General features: G+C 39.8%; 1 protein-coding gene across 1 annotated transcript in view; it reads right to left on the reverse strand.

The window, feature by feature from the left end:
- Positions 1 to 280: 280 nt before the first annotated feature.
- Positions 281 to 16,367, reverse strand: part of SLC9A4 (solute carrier family 9 member A4) — a 61,813-nt gene continuing 45,726 nt past the window's right edge. The window contains exons 9-12 of the mRNA XM_045981380.1: positions 13,167 to 13,263; positions 8,120 to 8,251; positions 6,843 to 6,930; positions 281 to 714 (exon numbers count right to left, since the gene is read on the reverse strand). Of these exons, the coding sequence (XP_045837336.1) occupies positions 359 to 714; positions 6,843 to 6,930; positions 8,120 to 8,251; positions 13,167 to 13,263 (673 nt within the window). The 3' untranslated portion in view covers positions 281 to 358. The remainder of the gene's footprint in view (positions 715 to 6,842; positions 6,931 to 8,119; positions 8,252 to 13,166; positions 13,264 to 16,367) is intronic.

Raw genomic sequence — 16,367 nt, forward strand, 5'->3', positions numbered from 1 at the left:
ATTATAAGCTGCACATGCAGATAGTCAAGGTGAATTACTTGACCAGTCATGCTTGTATCTCAATGAATTTCATGGATCACACACTCTTGGGAATTTTAACAATAATCCCCGTGACGATTAACATTTATCACTTTCAGGGAATTCATCTGCAGAGTTCACCAACCAAGAATGTAGCAGAGCCTACAAATTTGTTCCAAGTCATTCTCCAGAAAAATCCCCCTTCCCCTAATGGATACATGTCTAATAGCTTCTGAGAAATAAACTTAGTAGCTCTCTTTGAAACTTGAAAAACGCTCTTCCACAATAATAGGAAAATGGACTCTTGATATACATGGAGACAATCCTGTGGATGATGAAATTATTTTCTTTGGAGCAAAGGACTGTGGGACCTGTGGTGTTGCCTGCTGGGTCTGTGCTCCGCTGACCATCGGGACCCACCTGCTGAGGCCTCCTCCTCACTCTCCTCTCCAGATTCAAACTCTTCATCTACTGCGTGGAACAGTGGTTTGGGCCGCAGTGCCTCCCTTCTGCCTGCGCCAACATGCTCTTCTTGGCTTATGCTTCTTGGATACCCAAAGTGGCATGGCTTCCCTCCTCTGGGTAAACTCTTCATTGGGATTATCTCTTGTGTCAGCCGTCTTTCTTGAAGTGTCCCCGTTCGAGGGTGTGGTTTGAACATGATGGATGGGAGTTCTGAATCGCTGCTGTCATCACCTAGGAAAATATGACAAGAGGAGGAAGGAAGACGACTGAAGGTCAGAGAGGACACCATATCAGGATGGCAAGAACTCAGAGTGAAACAGAGTCCTTGAGGTTCCAGTTCTCACGGTCACCAGTTTGACTCTCCCTGCCCTAGTGAAGGTACAGAATAGAAGCATATGTGCTGGGTTATAAACAGAAATGCACTGAAACCTGAGTATCAGGCTAGACTCCTTCAGGGAAGTAAGGGAGTGTTTGTTTTGTTTTGTTTTGTTTTTACAAATCAGATCAACTGGCCATAGGCATTAGGCCGTAAGGCAAAAAGATGCTTTGTGTTGTCAGAGACCAATGTTTAACTGAAGGTTCCATGGTAACTGTGATAGGAACATGATTGGTTTGGACTTTGTGTTGTAGTTTGTTTTTGTTTTTTTCAGATTTTACTTATTTATTTGAGAGAGAGCATGAGTGGTCGGGGTGGGGAAGGCAGAGGGAGAGTGACAAGCAGACTCCCTGCTGATCAGGAAGCCTGATCCTAGGGTTCTGGGATCATGACCTGAGTGGAAGGCAGACACTTAACTGACTGAGCCACCCAGGCGCCTTGGTCGGTTTGCTTTTGAATCGGTGGTTACCAGAAAGCATTAAATCTGAGTTTCATCCCTTTGATCTTGAAAGAGCCAGTCTTGGAGAAACGGGTGGGAGAGAGCCACAGCAGATAGCCATGTGTGGTGAAGCCACAGTGACTAGATGTCCTCCCTTCAAAGCAAATCAGAGGTGAACAGATTACTGCTGGCACTTGACAGCCCATGATAATAGTGGACATGTCCTTGTATGGCGATCTCGCTATGCACCCATCACTGTGCTAAGTGTTTTACATCTACAATGCCATTTAACCCTTATGACAAGCCTTGGAGATGAGAATAGTTAGCATCCCCATTTCACAGGGAAAGAGGCTGAGGTTTCAAGAGGTTAAGTGACTTCCAGTATCACACAGTGACGATGGGTCTGCAGTTTAGCGGAGTCTGTCCAGCTGCACATCTGCTCTCTGCCACACTGAGCCTCACTCCTTGATACGTGCCATGTGCAGGTCAGAGGCTGTGCCAAGGGCAGAAGGAAGCCACTGGGTATCTACGTAACATCCCCTCTCGGATGACCTTCCAAAGACCTCATCCATGCCTAGGACATTGCATTTTCCCTACTTACTGTGCACACATCTTCAAGGGAATATTTTTCACAAATCTCATCTATCCTCATTTCCTTAAGTTTTAACCTTACGAATTTATTTTCCCTTTAAATAGTCTCCTGAGAATTTAAGCATTTTAAGAACTTCATATTTAATTCTGAAAGCAGAGTTCTTTCTCCCACTCTTTATTCCCTCTTAAAAAAACCAAACACAAAGCAAACTAAAAGCCCCACAGCTAGAACAGATACGCACACAGGTGTACAGCAGACAAAATGTGTTGAGCCATCAGAAAAATGTAAAATAACTTGTTCATTAATGTTTTTCTAAATGTGATCGAATTATCCTCAGAACGTAGCCTGGAAGTTGAGGGGAGTGGGGACAGGAATCAATTGTTTGAATTTAAAAAAATTAGTTCTGAACATTTGTCCATTTTTTTTTCATTACTTCCCTTTAATTTGTGCTCCATGACCTGGCCTGGAACAAAAGTTCCTCTTGATCCTTTGGTACTTGGAATATTACCTAAGAAAACAATGGCCTGGATGCTTCTGCCCCCAAGAGTGGTCTTTCGTCACTCCCCTCTGCCCCCTCCTGGTTTCCTACCCCTCCTTCTAAGTGTATGTTCAGCATCAGCACACAGATTATAGCTGATGTTTCCTGACCACCTCTGTTTATTGGAAAATAGGTTCCAAACCCTAGGAAGAGGCTTGAACAGACAACTTACAAGGATACATGCAACTTAAGTCAGTAGATGTGTCCAAAAGGGGAGGAAGAAGCCAGGGGAAAGGGGAAGAGGAAGGAGGAAGATTGGGGGCTGGGCTCTGTCCCAATTGCACAACCTCCTGCCCGCAACACCCAGGCCGGCAGTTCCAGGGAGAGATCAATGGAGACCTTGCAGCAGAATCTGAACATCTATTCTTCTATCCTCCACTTTAACTTCTGGACGTTGGCACCCAGGGGCAGGGCGAAGGAGAAACAGGAAGTGCTTCTGCACAGGGCAAGGCAGAGCCTGATACCCAGGGGGTGACCACGGATTATCTCATACAAAATTTGCTGTTTAGAGACCTAGACCTTGGGTGCAACCTTCCCTGCTCCCTTTCCTCATGGTTTTGTTTTAACTCTGGTAAAACATACCATTTTAACCTTTTTTTTCCCATTGTCACCATTTTATTGTATAGTCCTGCGGCATTAAGTACATGTACATTGCTGTGTGTCTATCTCCAGAACTCTTTCGTCTTCCCCAATCCACATGGATTGTCAGCCATCTCAGAGCAGGGGAGGTCGGTGTCCAGGAAGGAGTTCTCTACTTATAACACCAAGTGAGCCTTGGCTTTTTACAGAAGAGTCTTGGAAAAGTATGTGCAGCCCCCACACATCTAGACTAAGGCATGTTCCAACACTGGAGCAAGGGGACAGTGAGAAAGGAGAATGTTCCCCAAGTCACAGCCTGGTTACCCAGAGACTGTTGGCTGGATGCCGTCTCTCCCTCCATAATCTCCCCTAGAAGCCCTCTGGCCACTCCTTGTTTTGTCCTGGTGCAGAAAGACTTCAAGTTTGGAGAGAATAATTGTGCCCAGAGACACACTGAGAATTATCTCAGTCTAACTCTGGTTATTATAATGCTTTAAAACTTATTAAGGATAGGCGATAAATTAAGTCCCATTTGGAAAGGATATATACACCTCTATGTTCACTGCAACATTATTACAACAGCCAAACTATGGAAGCGGCTCATGTGCCCATTGACTGATGAATGGATAAAGAAGATGTGGTAGATACATACAGTAGAATATTATTTAGCCATCAAAAAGAATGAAATCTTGCTATTTGCAATGACATGAAAGAATCCAGAATATTATGCTAAGTGGAATAAGTCAGTCAGAGAAAAACAAATACTATATGATTTCACTCACATGTGGAATTTAAGAATCAAAACAAATGAGCAAAGGGGGAAAAAAGAGAGAGAGAGAGATAAACCAAGAAATGGACTCTTAGCTAAAGAGAGCAAATGTAGTTACCAGAAGGGAGGTGGGTGGGGGGATGAGTGAAATAGATAAAGGGGTTAAGAGTACAGTTATCTTGATGAGCACTGAGTAAGGGACAGAATTGTTGCATCACTATATCATACACTTGAAACTAATATAACACGGTATCTTAGCTATACTGGAATTAAAATTAAAAACTTGATAAAAATTTAAAAATAGGTCCCACTTCATTACTTTCCCTTCTCGGATTTCTAGGTTAACCACTATTTTTGCTCGCCTAATAAAAATTTTGAACCAGTTGTGCACAGTTGAAGGAAAAATACTGCATTGGACCAAGATTTCATTTCATTCCCAGAAGAATTCATGTTCAACTGGCAATTCTGAACTGTCTTTCTTTGCAAGAACACATCTAACTACCCACATCAAGTCTTTTGTGATGCTCCTCAGTAATGCTAATTACAATGGGTAGTATTTCTTTCTCATTTACTTGATTCTAGGCATTGTTCTGGGAGTTTTATATGCGTTGACAGGCTTCATCCCAGGACAACACTGGTCTATGTAGGAGGTATCAATATTCTCCTCTTTACAGAGAGAACGGAGAAGTAGGCTTTTGTGTTTTCTTCATATAAGTCCTAAGTATATTGTCCTAGTATTTTATTGTTTTTATGGAAAATATGAGTGAGATGCCTTTTAGGACATCTGTTCAAAGAATAGGATCATCGGACTTACTCATCTGGTGAATAATGTAGACACATTTCCAAATGTTACACAACCCCCACTTCTGGAAGAAATCCCACTTTGTAAGGTATAGTATTTCTTTAAGATTCTACTGTATCTTGTTAATAATGCTTTATTGAGGAATTCACATTTTGCTCAAGTGAGATTGCTCTGTGGTGGTCTCCTGCTACAGGAGCATGTGACACTGATGTCCATCACAGGAAACGACCATGAGAATTTCACGTTTTCTATGCATTCAAACAATATAAATAGCACCAGATGATTTGTACCAGGAAGATGGTTAGAAATTAATTTACTGTACACTCTATAGCAGTACTCTTGTTTTGTTTACTTTTGTTTGTGGACTAGCTCTTTTATAACATAAAATGACACTGCTTTCCAGAGGGTGCTCTGGGAATAGACGTCTAGATCAATGGAACAGAACTGAGGAGCCCAGAACTCTCTGAGGATAAGTGACTTTAGCACATCAAAGGTGGCATCTCATCTTGGAGGAAAAGATGGGGTTGGGGCAGGTGCACAGCCGTTGGAAAACAATTTGAAGGGTGTCTCTGTCTTAATCCACACAAAGATATATCTCAAAGTCTTGAAACTTAAATGGAATTGTTAAACTATTAAAGTTTAAAGACATTGGGTAAATCGTTTTTTAATTTTTCTGTGGAAGATAGAGCAGATTTGATTGGTTGGAATAAAATTTTCTGAATGGTGAATATATCTAAAAACTAACAGATAAATGTGAAACCGGAAGAGAAACCATGGGCAACAAACATGAGACAATAGATGATATCCTTGTTATACAGTGTTCTTCCAATTCATTTTAACAAAACAAACAATGGAAAAGAAAAAAAAAATTGCCAGAGGCAGAAACAAAAACTTCCCAAGAAGAAATACTGTTGTGTCCAAAAATATGAAAAGATTTGACCTTACTAAAAATGAAACAGACTCAGATAAAAATTAATATAGCATTTAAATTTTATCCTATCACATCATAGTTTACTCAGAAGTCTGAGTGATGGTGAAATGATTGGCAATGACCCTTCTCATAGACTCTTGGTGTGAGGGTAAATTTAAATATGTGCAGTTTTTGACCCCCAAAGTTTGCTTCCAAGAAAACATACTAAGGCAATAATTGGTTATTTGTGCAAAAAAAAAAATCATAAGTGATTTGAAGAGCTTATTATATATCATTGCTCATATTACATATAAAAACAAAATACCTTAATATTTATTAATACGGATTTGGCTGACTAAGCTAGGATTATTTTATATAATTGACTATTATTTACTCATTAAAAATGATTATTTAACTCATATCAATTGAATGGAAATATGTCTATAGTAGATGGTTGAGTATACTAGACAATTTATTAAAATTTCAAAATAATAATGACACAATGATTTTGTAGATAATATGATGCTGTGTGTTTTTTTCTTTCTTTCTTTTATGAGGTACAGATAGGGTAGAGATCAGGATGGTGCAGACAGAATTATAGAAGAATGCTTATCATAATGTTCTATAGTGATTATATCCTGCTGTTGGGGTTTCAAGTGCTTTTAATTTTCTTATTTTATGCTTTTTCCTACTGATTGATTTTTACTTTATATCAAGCATGATTTTAAATCAGAAGAAAATAAAGTTTCATTTTGAAGAATAATTATATTTACTCTTCAAAGATTGAATTCTAAAATCTGATACATTTAACTTATTTGAATTTCTAATTGATTTTTACGTCTTAAAAATTTGGAAAAATTTAAATAGATAATATGGCATAGTATATATTAGATATCATATTTTGCTCATAGAGAATAATTTTACATATACAATAATAATGGCCTTTATTAGAATAAAAGACAGCTTCAAAAATTCTAAGAATTCTACTTAAAAATTAGATATTAAAGGGAAACGGTTAATCTATAAATTTGATGAAATTATTTTAGTAAAACTTAACCAACTTTGGAGAATCCTGCTAATTTTTAAATATTCCAAATATTTAATGTGAGTTAAAATTTTTCAAATATTTCCAAAGAGTGCCCATTTTACATTGGCAAATTATCCCCCCTGGGCTATATCCACCCTGTTGCCTTTTCATATAGCGCATGAACAGAGAATAGTTTCTACCTTTATAAGGGGCTGAAAAAAAAGTTAAAAGAAGAACATTTTATGACAGGTAAAAATGACATAAAATTCAAATTTCAGTGTCTGTAAACCAAGCACAAAGAAAAGAACAGCCAGGCAGGCAGTTTACCTGTGAAATCAGCAAACTTCGGGTCTCTTCTTACCGGCTGAGCGTGGCCATAGGGAAAGGACAGGTAGCGGATGTTTTTAGTACCAGCCTGTGGGTAAGAAGCAGAAAGGAAAAGTAGAGGTGAGTCTGCAATTCAGACTGTCCCATGGGAAACAGTGGGAGCCACAGGCCCTCACTGGGCATCTCATGTAAGTTACAGGCTCCCCTGTCCTCCTGCTCCTCTGGTTTAAAGACAGCAGAACGCCTCAGCCTTCAATATGTGTTTCCTTTCCCTCCCATGAGGGAACCCCTTGGATGATTTTATTTTGGAAAACATTTGTTTTTTATTAAGGGAAACAAAATTATGGGTTATCGGGCTGTATTTTTATAGGAAAAAGTAAAGAGTATTTAGTCCACAGTCAGAAAATCTATGTATTCTACTCATTGGATTAATTATGATTAAGTGGGATAAGCCAACTAGCCTTTTTGTGCTGGAGTTTCCTGTCTGGAGAAAGGGGATAAAATGCCTGTTTCATTGTTCATGGAAAGAGTCTGAGGATAAAGTAAAACATTAGAATGCATTTGTATTCTTTGCAAACAAGTTAGCACTAGGAAGTTTACAGGTACCTTTTAATGTTAGCTCATCAGATGTGTGCTTAAGGTAAGCATTCCTACAGCATCCCAGGTTGAATACTTAGTTTGATTTTATTTTGAAAATGATGAAGTGTGAAACTAAAATGTTTGAACAAGGTCACTTACCCCTCTGTTCAGGCGATTAGTGTTATTATTACTATCCTCCTCATTATAACTACATTTGAGCCACGGAGACTAGGGTAGAAATTAGAATCTATCCAGACATAACCTTTGTACAGAAGTTCCAGTGAAATTGTTTGATACGGCCTCAAATAGCATAGTTCAGACGCAGCCCAAGAGTCTGGGTAAGAACTGATCCTTCCCTAGATCTTTCTGGGAGAGAAGGAAGCTTCCTAGACCCCAGGGCCCCAGCCCATGGCGGCTCCCCTATGGTCAGTACCTGGCCACCGTGACACTCGATCTAGATTCACAGCCCAGGGAGTGTGCTCCCAACACCGACCCATCTTGGAGGCCCCCCCAACCACGAACCCTAAAGCTCTGGACCCAGAGGGAAGTTGTCTCATGTCCTGTGCCCTCTTGCTTTTGTATTACTTGTTGTATTATAGCAAGGTGCTGGTTTTGTGTAACTACCACTGGCCCTCACGGAGGAGGCCTGGGAGAAGGACCAGCACAGCTCCCCGGTGTGTCTACGGACCCCACCTTACCGGCTTTCCCCACGGCAGGCTGTGGCCTTTCCTCATGCTCTCCCTTAAGGTATTTTGGCGACGGATCAGAATCTCTTTAGCCTGTTTCTCGCTTGTTTGGGGTTTGAGGTTGTATTTGTTGTAGGACAGGGTCTGCGGAAGGAATAGAATGTCAAATATGTCAGGCCATTTCCAAACCACCATGGCATTCGGAGTCCATGGAAATATCACCAACTAAGAGAAAGAAGACATCGAAGAGGCCACCTGAGCATTTGCCTCGATTATAGGGGAGCAAGCGGTGGACCCTGAGAAGAAAGGCCTGTGACTGAGGCCACCCTACCAGGACAGAGCTGTGGTTCGGAGCCTATGCCTTCCAGCCCACACAGCCCTGCTGTCCCCCTATACTGTCTCTTTTGTATCTCAGGTCCTGCCCTGAGATACCCATGGACTTCAGCTGCCCCATCCCCACACATTTTCCCCGGTCGTGTTCTTTATGCCTGGATGGTGCTTACTGAATGTTTCGATCCAATGGATGAGGAAAATGTCAAAACTGCTTTGGGAATTTCATTAAGGTTGCTATTTTTACATTTTGTCAGTTAAAGCTACATTAAAAATAAAAGATCAACCAATTACCATCACCGTTTTTTCAAAAAGGAAGAGGTTTTTTTTCCCAACCAAAATGTAGGAAAGACATAATTTCCGATTAAAGAGTAGTCCTTCAAACTGAAACAATTACCTTTATAAAAAATTTCTCACAAGGCCAGTGATAACCTGTCTTAAACCACAGACCAACGCTGGTCTTCAAATGTTTACAAAGTACTCAAACTGGAATTTCTTCTCTCTGTGCCTTTCACCGTGCAACAGTGACTATACCAGTCTCACTGGAATACAGGTCACAGACTCAAACTATAGGTCCTGGCGCTCCTGGTTAATGAAAATTGTGATAAGGATTTCCAATTCAATAGCAGAAGGGCAATTGTTCTGTGTATCAGGTACCATGGTAAGCACAGGATTTTTTAAAAAATGGATAATTTGGGGGGGGGTGCATGGATGGCTCAGTGGATTAAGCCTCTGCCTTCAGCTCAGGTCATGATTTCAGGGTCCTGGGATCGAGCCCCACATCGGGCTCTCTGCTCGGCAGGGAGCCTGCTTCCTCCTCTCTCTCTCTCTCTCTGTCTGCCTCTCTGCCTACTTGTGATCTCTCTGTCTGTCAAATAAATAAATAAATAAAAATCTTTAAAAAATGGACAATTTTGAAGAACGGTCTTCAAAAGGCTCATGGTCTACTTGGGGACTCAAACAAGCATATACTGTTATGTACTCAGGAAGTGGTATGGCATTGAGTCTGCAGGGATTTATAGAGTACAGGCAAAGGGCACTGATCCAGTCTTGAGTGGGAAAGCTGCATTGCCCGGACTGACTCTTGAAAGATGAGTAGATGTTTCCTTCAAGAAGACAGAACATATGAGATAAGACATAGCTCGGAAAAAAATGTGATGGGAGAGAGGAGGACCTACTGGAGGAGAGCTGGGAATTTGTTTACCACAGGAGAATTTAGTACTTTATTCAGAGCATGGTGAGAAATGAGATAAAGGTATGGAGCGGGGTGGGGGGGTGGAGCATCTAGGGACAACCTGCCAAGAGACGAGACTCCATCATCCAGGTTAAGTATTCCCTAAGTGGGGAGCACATACTCTAGGAGATGCTATAAGATGATCTCCAGTGTAAGGAAAGAATACTAATACTTATGTTTCCATTCATCTTCATAAAAAATATGAAAGAAATTAAATTTCTCTGTACTTACTATGCAGATTTATAACAGACCCTTGCCTGGTCAATATAGGGGATGATCTAGTTTCCTGCCAGAACAGAAGAGGGTGTTTGTAACAAGGAGGGATTGACTAAGAGAAAGAAGTCAACCTCTCTGGTTCACTGGTTTTCAGTTTATTGCTTGTCTTTTAGTGTCGACACAGCCAGTTAAGTAGATTTGTGGCTTTCATTATCTGTTAGCTAACTAAGCCTTGTAAAACAGACAATTGTCTAAAAGGAGTTCCATATAGAAGGCAGAGGTTGGAGGCCAAGGGAAGGATGAAGAATTTGCAAAGCCAACTTTCACCATCTCCTGATAGATCTTTACAAGGCACTCTTGACAAATTAACCAATCTGGTAAAAACCTGGCAAAAAATTAAATTTTTGAAATATGTTTGAAATATGGACTCTTATCCACCGTCACTAATGATGAACCTCAACTTCAGTGCACTCACTGTATAGACGGAGATATTAAAGAATGACACATGACACTATCACAGAAACATTTGAAAACTGAGTATTAGAATCCCAAGACAAACTTTTATAATTTTTTATCAACATTAAATTCATGCAAAAGTGAAGTCAGTGTGTGTGTATGTTTATATACACACACTTATATATGAGTGTGTGTGTGTATATATATATATATATATATATATATATATATGCATGTTACTGGTAGGAATTTCCTACACCTTGACTTGAAACCTGTACTTTGAGGAACATGTGGACATTTTTTGTTCTATTTCACCTGATATCACATCACCCATGTGCTTATCCTTGCTTGTCTGCAGGGAGCACAGTAGGTCCTATGCATATAATGTATATGCAGTTTCCTTCCCTCTGTTTCTTTTAGTCCAGCCCTTTAATGAAGGAGCTGGTGGTGCTGAAAGACTGTATTCTCCCCTAGAACTTGAGTTCTATGGGAAAAGGCTGTAGATGTGTATTAAATATTGACTGAAGAGAACTAAGTTGAATAAATTGTTTTCCTTCTTTGAGAGTATGTGAGAATTCTGAGTGTGACCTGATCATTTAGGCTACCCCAGGGGGCTGCCCATCAACCTCTGACTTATCCTTAGAGTCTGAGGTGAGTTCATTTTCTTCCCTTGAACATTTAAAGAGAGCGTTTCTCCATCTCCATTCCCAGGGCATTGCAGAGAGCTTCTGTATCCCAGAGGGCTGTCCCACTGGGAACTTCCAGAGGCTACTTCTTAACTTGTCCAGCAGTGACAATCTGATACTGGATGTGCTGAGGGGAGTGGCTTCAAGCAGGAATGGCCAGAACCCTCCCAGGTGCAATGGACCAGCTCAGTTCCAGATCAACTATGAATCAGGATCCCCAGAGTCGAAGCCTGCATTCATCCCACCCTTGCTCTGAAGTGACTCCTGACTCCCAAGATGGTCTCTTCCGAGATGAGACAGTGAGAAATGCCCCAGTCATCAGCCCAACACTGTTTGAGGTCCAGTGACCTAACACCCAGGCTAGAAACAACAGATGTCACCTTTTGTGACAATCCTCAACACTGTAGATCACCCACTAGAAACCAAAGAGACACATGATCGGCATTCCATCTCTAGAGCAGTTTTTCTTTCAAGAGGGCTAGAGGACCACAGGGAAAAGGGGAGTCACATGACCTATGCAAAAGATGGGGTGAGAAAGGAGTTAGGGAGGGAAGGACTGATAAGGCTCACTCTGCCAAAGTAACAAAAGTGGAGGCGAAAGCCAACCTCGGGGCTTGAAACTCCCTTCTGTTTATTATTTATATTCTCCCTGTGTGAAGTTCTATGACCTATCTGCTTATTTGGGGGCAGTAAGAAGGGAAGATGCTCTATAGCTTAGACCAGAGAAACCTGGAGGACAGACTAAATAGATGTACTCATGAAAGAAGAAATTTGGCTGTCTGGGAACCTTCATGAAAGAAAAGAAAGAGAGAATGGTTGGTTAACTTCATTTTAACCAGGTTGGAGTCCCAGGAACTCGCTCTCCATTTCTGGACCTTTTTTTAAATTCAACCCTTGTCCATGTGGGGAAAAGGCTAAGTTTCAGCCTGTCTTTGAACTCGGCCCCCAAGAAGCCAGCTGACATTCTTCAAACCAGGAAGCTCTTAAGAATTTATCTAACTATTTATCAGAATGTGATAGTCTTACTGAAACAGTTTCACTTGGAATGATTTGAAAGCTCTTGAATTTACTCTAAGCTTGCTATGATTGATGCTGACCTATATTCCTTCAGCAGGTGCAGAGCCTTTTGCTGACACATTCCCCTTAATCACTGACCTTTCCAAAACAGGAAGCCAGAGAACATTCACTTTACTGGATCACGTAAGGCTGGAGTCACGGAAAGAGCACTGGGTAGACAGTTGGAAGATCTGGTTCTTAACTTGGATTTTTCTTGTGTGACCTTCAACAGGTCAGATAAACAACTTTCCTAACCTCAGCATCATATCCTTGAAATTAAGGGGCTTTACCTGATGAAATTTTTTGGCCCCACTCAAGACTATGATCTATAACATAGTCACAAAAACCAAGGCCCCCAAATGAATTTACTTGTAGCCATATCGTACTCAAGAATTAGCATGTTCAATAGAATCCACAAACTGGAAAAAAACAAAAACAAAAACCACCTCATAATTAGATTTTGCAAGCTTACATGTCATTTGACGGCATCAACATTTCAGAAGGACTCACCCACTGCCCCAGGAATGTTCTTATTATATACTTATATAATGTATATTATATATGCATACATATATATGTATGTATATATACCACCAGTTCCCAAGTGGTAGTATAGACTCCATACCCTTTCCCCAAATTAAAATATAATACACCTAATACATCTCCTCTAATGGCTTTCAGCATTTCAATAACCATCTCCACTTTCTAAACTCTATTACAGTCAATCAGATTGAGCCTATCATTGTTGTCCTGGTGCCATCTTTCTCTGTGGTGCGGTGAATGAGCTCCACCACTTGTTCATCTCTGTTGGTCTGGAAAGTACCAGGCTTCAGGGCTAGGGCAGCCTGACCCCTAGGGCCAGCAATTGGATCTGCATTCCTTTTTACAACACATGTGCCAATTTTTTTTTTTTTTTTTTAAAGCAGAAAAGTAACAATTAACTTTCTGTTCTCCAAATCAGGCAGAAAGAAATGGTTCAGCCAGAAGGCTGCTTTAGAGGAGATAATGTGAACAAGAACAGATTCCTGAAGGACTGGTTCCAAGGCCAGGCAATGGGACAAGTCAGATGGCTTATACACACCCTTTGTCGAACTTGGTACATGTTGTGTGTCAGAATGTCCCTCATGGACTCCACGTCTTCCGGGGAAAGCCTTTTAGTTCTGTGTATCCTCTGGGCCCTGGAAACATCAATGGAGGGAAGCCAAGCATTATTCTTTCATCCTGGCAAGAGCACCAGAAAAGTGTCAATATATGTGTGGGAGTTCTAAGTTCCAGAAGCCCTATTTTAACACAATTTTTTCTACTGTTTTAGTTAGTAAGTTTAGTAAGACACAATACATGCGTCTTGACTTACCACTTTGAAAATATGGTTTCCTTGCCTATAGCTTTTATGTGGGAACTATACTAACTCATTTTTTAGAAAGGAGTTGAAGATGGTTACAAACCAGTTGTTTTTTCTCTCCACATCTGTAATGAACAGACACACTGGTAAAATACAACAAAAATCAATCGCTAGAAAATAAATGTTTAAAAAGATATTATAAAATTAGAACCAAATGGTTTACTGTTAGATTCAATGGAAATAAGAGTATTCAGCAAGATTGGCTCGTGGTTAGGTCTGCACTGATCTCGTTGCAGACAGGTAACAAACAGCTCACAGACAGCACCATCCACATTGAATAACACTGATCTAAGGGACTATTAAAATTCTGTGGGCACATTTACCTTGGAATGGCCCCTTTAGGAATTTTATCATTGGTTAAAGAATAATTGTAAGAAATTAGAATCATATTTTACAAGGATATTTGGACTATTTCTATTCTGAAAGCCAGCCCAGCTGTGAGACACTGGGCACTCTGTGAGATTCTAGAAGCCGTTGACTGCTCTCTGCCTCCGCATGACCAGCTCCCCAAGGCTTCCTTCACCATGAGCCCTTCCCACCCCCCCCCACCCACTGCGCCCCCGAAAGGGTTTAAATATCAAGTCATGTCCAGGTTATCAGTCAATGCACAATTGTCTTCTGAGGGTTTCAAAATCATGACATTGCTATGTGCAGAATTCTCATGTGACAAATATATTTGATTTCAATCATTTCAATCTAGTGGCAGAAATTTCTAGTAAACATTTCATTGTATGAATAATATATGTTCACTATAGAAAATAAGAACGAAAAAGAGAGAACTAAAGAAAATTAAATACATCTTTTAATACTCTCCTCTCCCTTAATATCTTGGTATAAAACCTCCCAGAATGTTGATTCTTTTTCTTTCTTTGCTGGAGCTCTTCTCAGTGCGTAAAGGCATGGAGATCCTACTATCTGCTTGCAAAAGGTCTTACAATAATTGATCACAGAAATCAGTAGTTATTGGTTTCAATACAGGCCACTTTTTTAAAGTATTTTTTTCCTAAACATTAGTAGCAACATAGCAAGAACATCTTGTGAGTACTTTTTGTGCATTCTTAAGTACAATTGGTAAAATATTTTTAAGAAAAAATATTTAGGAAAATATTTTTCCTAAAATATTAAGAAAATATTAAGAACTCAGATACCGGGTATCACAGCAAGCCAGAATTTATTTAGCAATCCTATCTGTAGACTGACTAATGCCCTTTCTACAAAATCCTTGAAATCAGAGTTACCATATCTCAAAGCTGCAAATGTCAACACTATCGATATTCAGTTACCACCCTTGGTGATCTAAACATTATTATCAGGGCATTTCAACCTCACTATTGAAAAGTCCTTGAAATAAAATTTATTCTGATTGAGATATACCTACACATTCCCGCAATCTGAGCACATTCCTTTATTATGATGGAAGCAATCTCTTGCTGAGCAGGAAAAAACAGCTAATCGAAAAGTTACATTTCCTATGTTCGTAATGATATTCACAACCAAATAGGAAAGAAACCATAAGATAATAGTGAAGTTAAACTCAAGATAGCAGTAGGTCTCACTTGGCACCCTTCCCAGTTTATAATTGGCCACTTTGGGAAAGACTAGACTTAATTAAGGTCCATTCAGGCTGTTGGCTAGATGTGTAATGCAGGGATCCCAAAGGCATTATCTCACACTGATCCACACTGAGAAGCGACAGCTATGAAATTATACAGAGGAATTATTAATTTAGGCAAGGTGATGCCTGGAGTTTTCTACATGCCACTTCATTAGCAAACTCATCCCTGAGATGATCATGTTGTGAGCACAGAAAGATATAATCCTTAGAAAAAACAAATATTAAATAATCTCTAGGTCAAAAAAATAAAATTATAAGCTGAGAGAGGCTTGTCACTGGAGCATTTATTCAATGTCCATAAAGGAAATTTCTGTCACCTTAGATAAAAGTAATTTCATGACTATTAAGATCAAACTGGGAAAATCTGAATCCAAATGTATTTAAATAAAAGGTTCACCTTGCTCTTAGCTTTTTTTAATCAGATGCTATAATGATGTAAAAAGACGCTTCAGTTCGAAACACAGCAATATAAATATGAAAACTAGTAGATGTTCTATTCATGCCATGATATGAATTCCTAAAAGATTGAGTACTATACCTTGATTCGTTTGAAAGAACCCTTTCTCTTGTGATAGTTTTACACACGAAATCCGTAAGAAATGAATGCTAAGGTGAATGAAGAATGTGCATAAGTCCACTGATAAATCAATGGGACTCGACTGCTCTTCTGTGTGTGTGGGTTCCTGGGGTCTTTTGGAAAGGTCACATAGACTACCAACATTTAGGATGAGTGAAGAGTGGTGTGGGAAAGAGCCTGGCTCCGCATGACACAGTGTTTCATTATGGAAATGAAAATGGCACCAGAATCTTCGTTCTGGAGTCTTCAGTATAAGAAGCATAAATGTAAGCCTTTACCTGCCAATGCATGATCAATTAAAAAATTCTTAAACTACAATAAAGTCACTTATGGATTTTTTTAAATAAACAACATGTTAAAATTCTTTGGGAGCGTTTAAGGATGATGCTTTGAAGTTTTACTGTTGTAGTTTGTTATACCCATAACTTTATACACACTTTAATATCTCTTTAATATTAATCAAATATTTTTAAGGGTTTGACACTTTTAATCGTTTGAGCCTTTATTGTCTGGTATTTCTAAAAGCTTGCTACTCATTGGTGAAACGAGGTGCCTCTTATTTAAAATAATAATCCAAGTACACACTCTTATCTATTCCTTAGGGTTGTTCTGAGGGTCAAATAACATAATCCATGCAAAAAAAAAAAAAGGCATTGCGTAGAAGAAAGGCCATCTGCTCTGTGCTATT

The sequence above is a fragment of the Meles meles genome, chromosome 16, assembly GCF_922984935.1.
Source record: "Meles meles chromosome 16, mMelMel3.1 paternal haplotype, whole genome shotgun sequence".
In the NCBI taxonomy this organism is placed as follows: Eukaryota; Metazoa; Chordata; class Mammalia; order Carnivora; family Mustelidae; genus Meles; species Meles meles.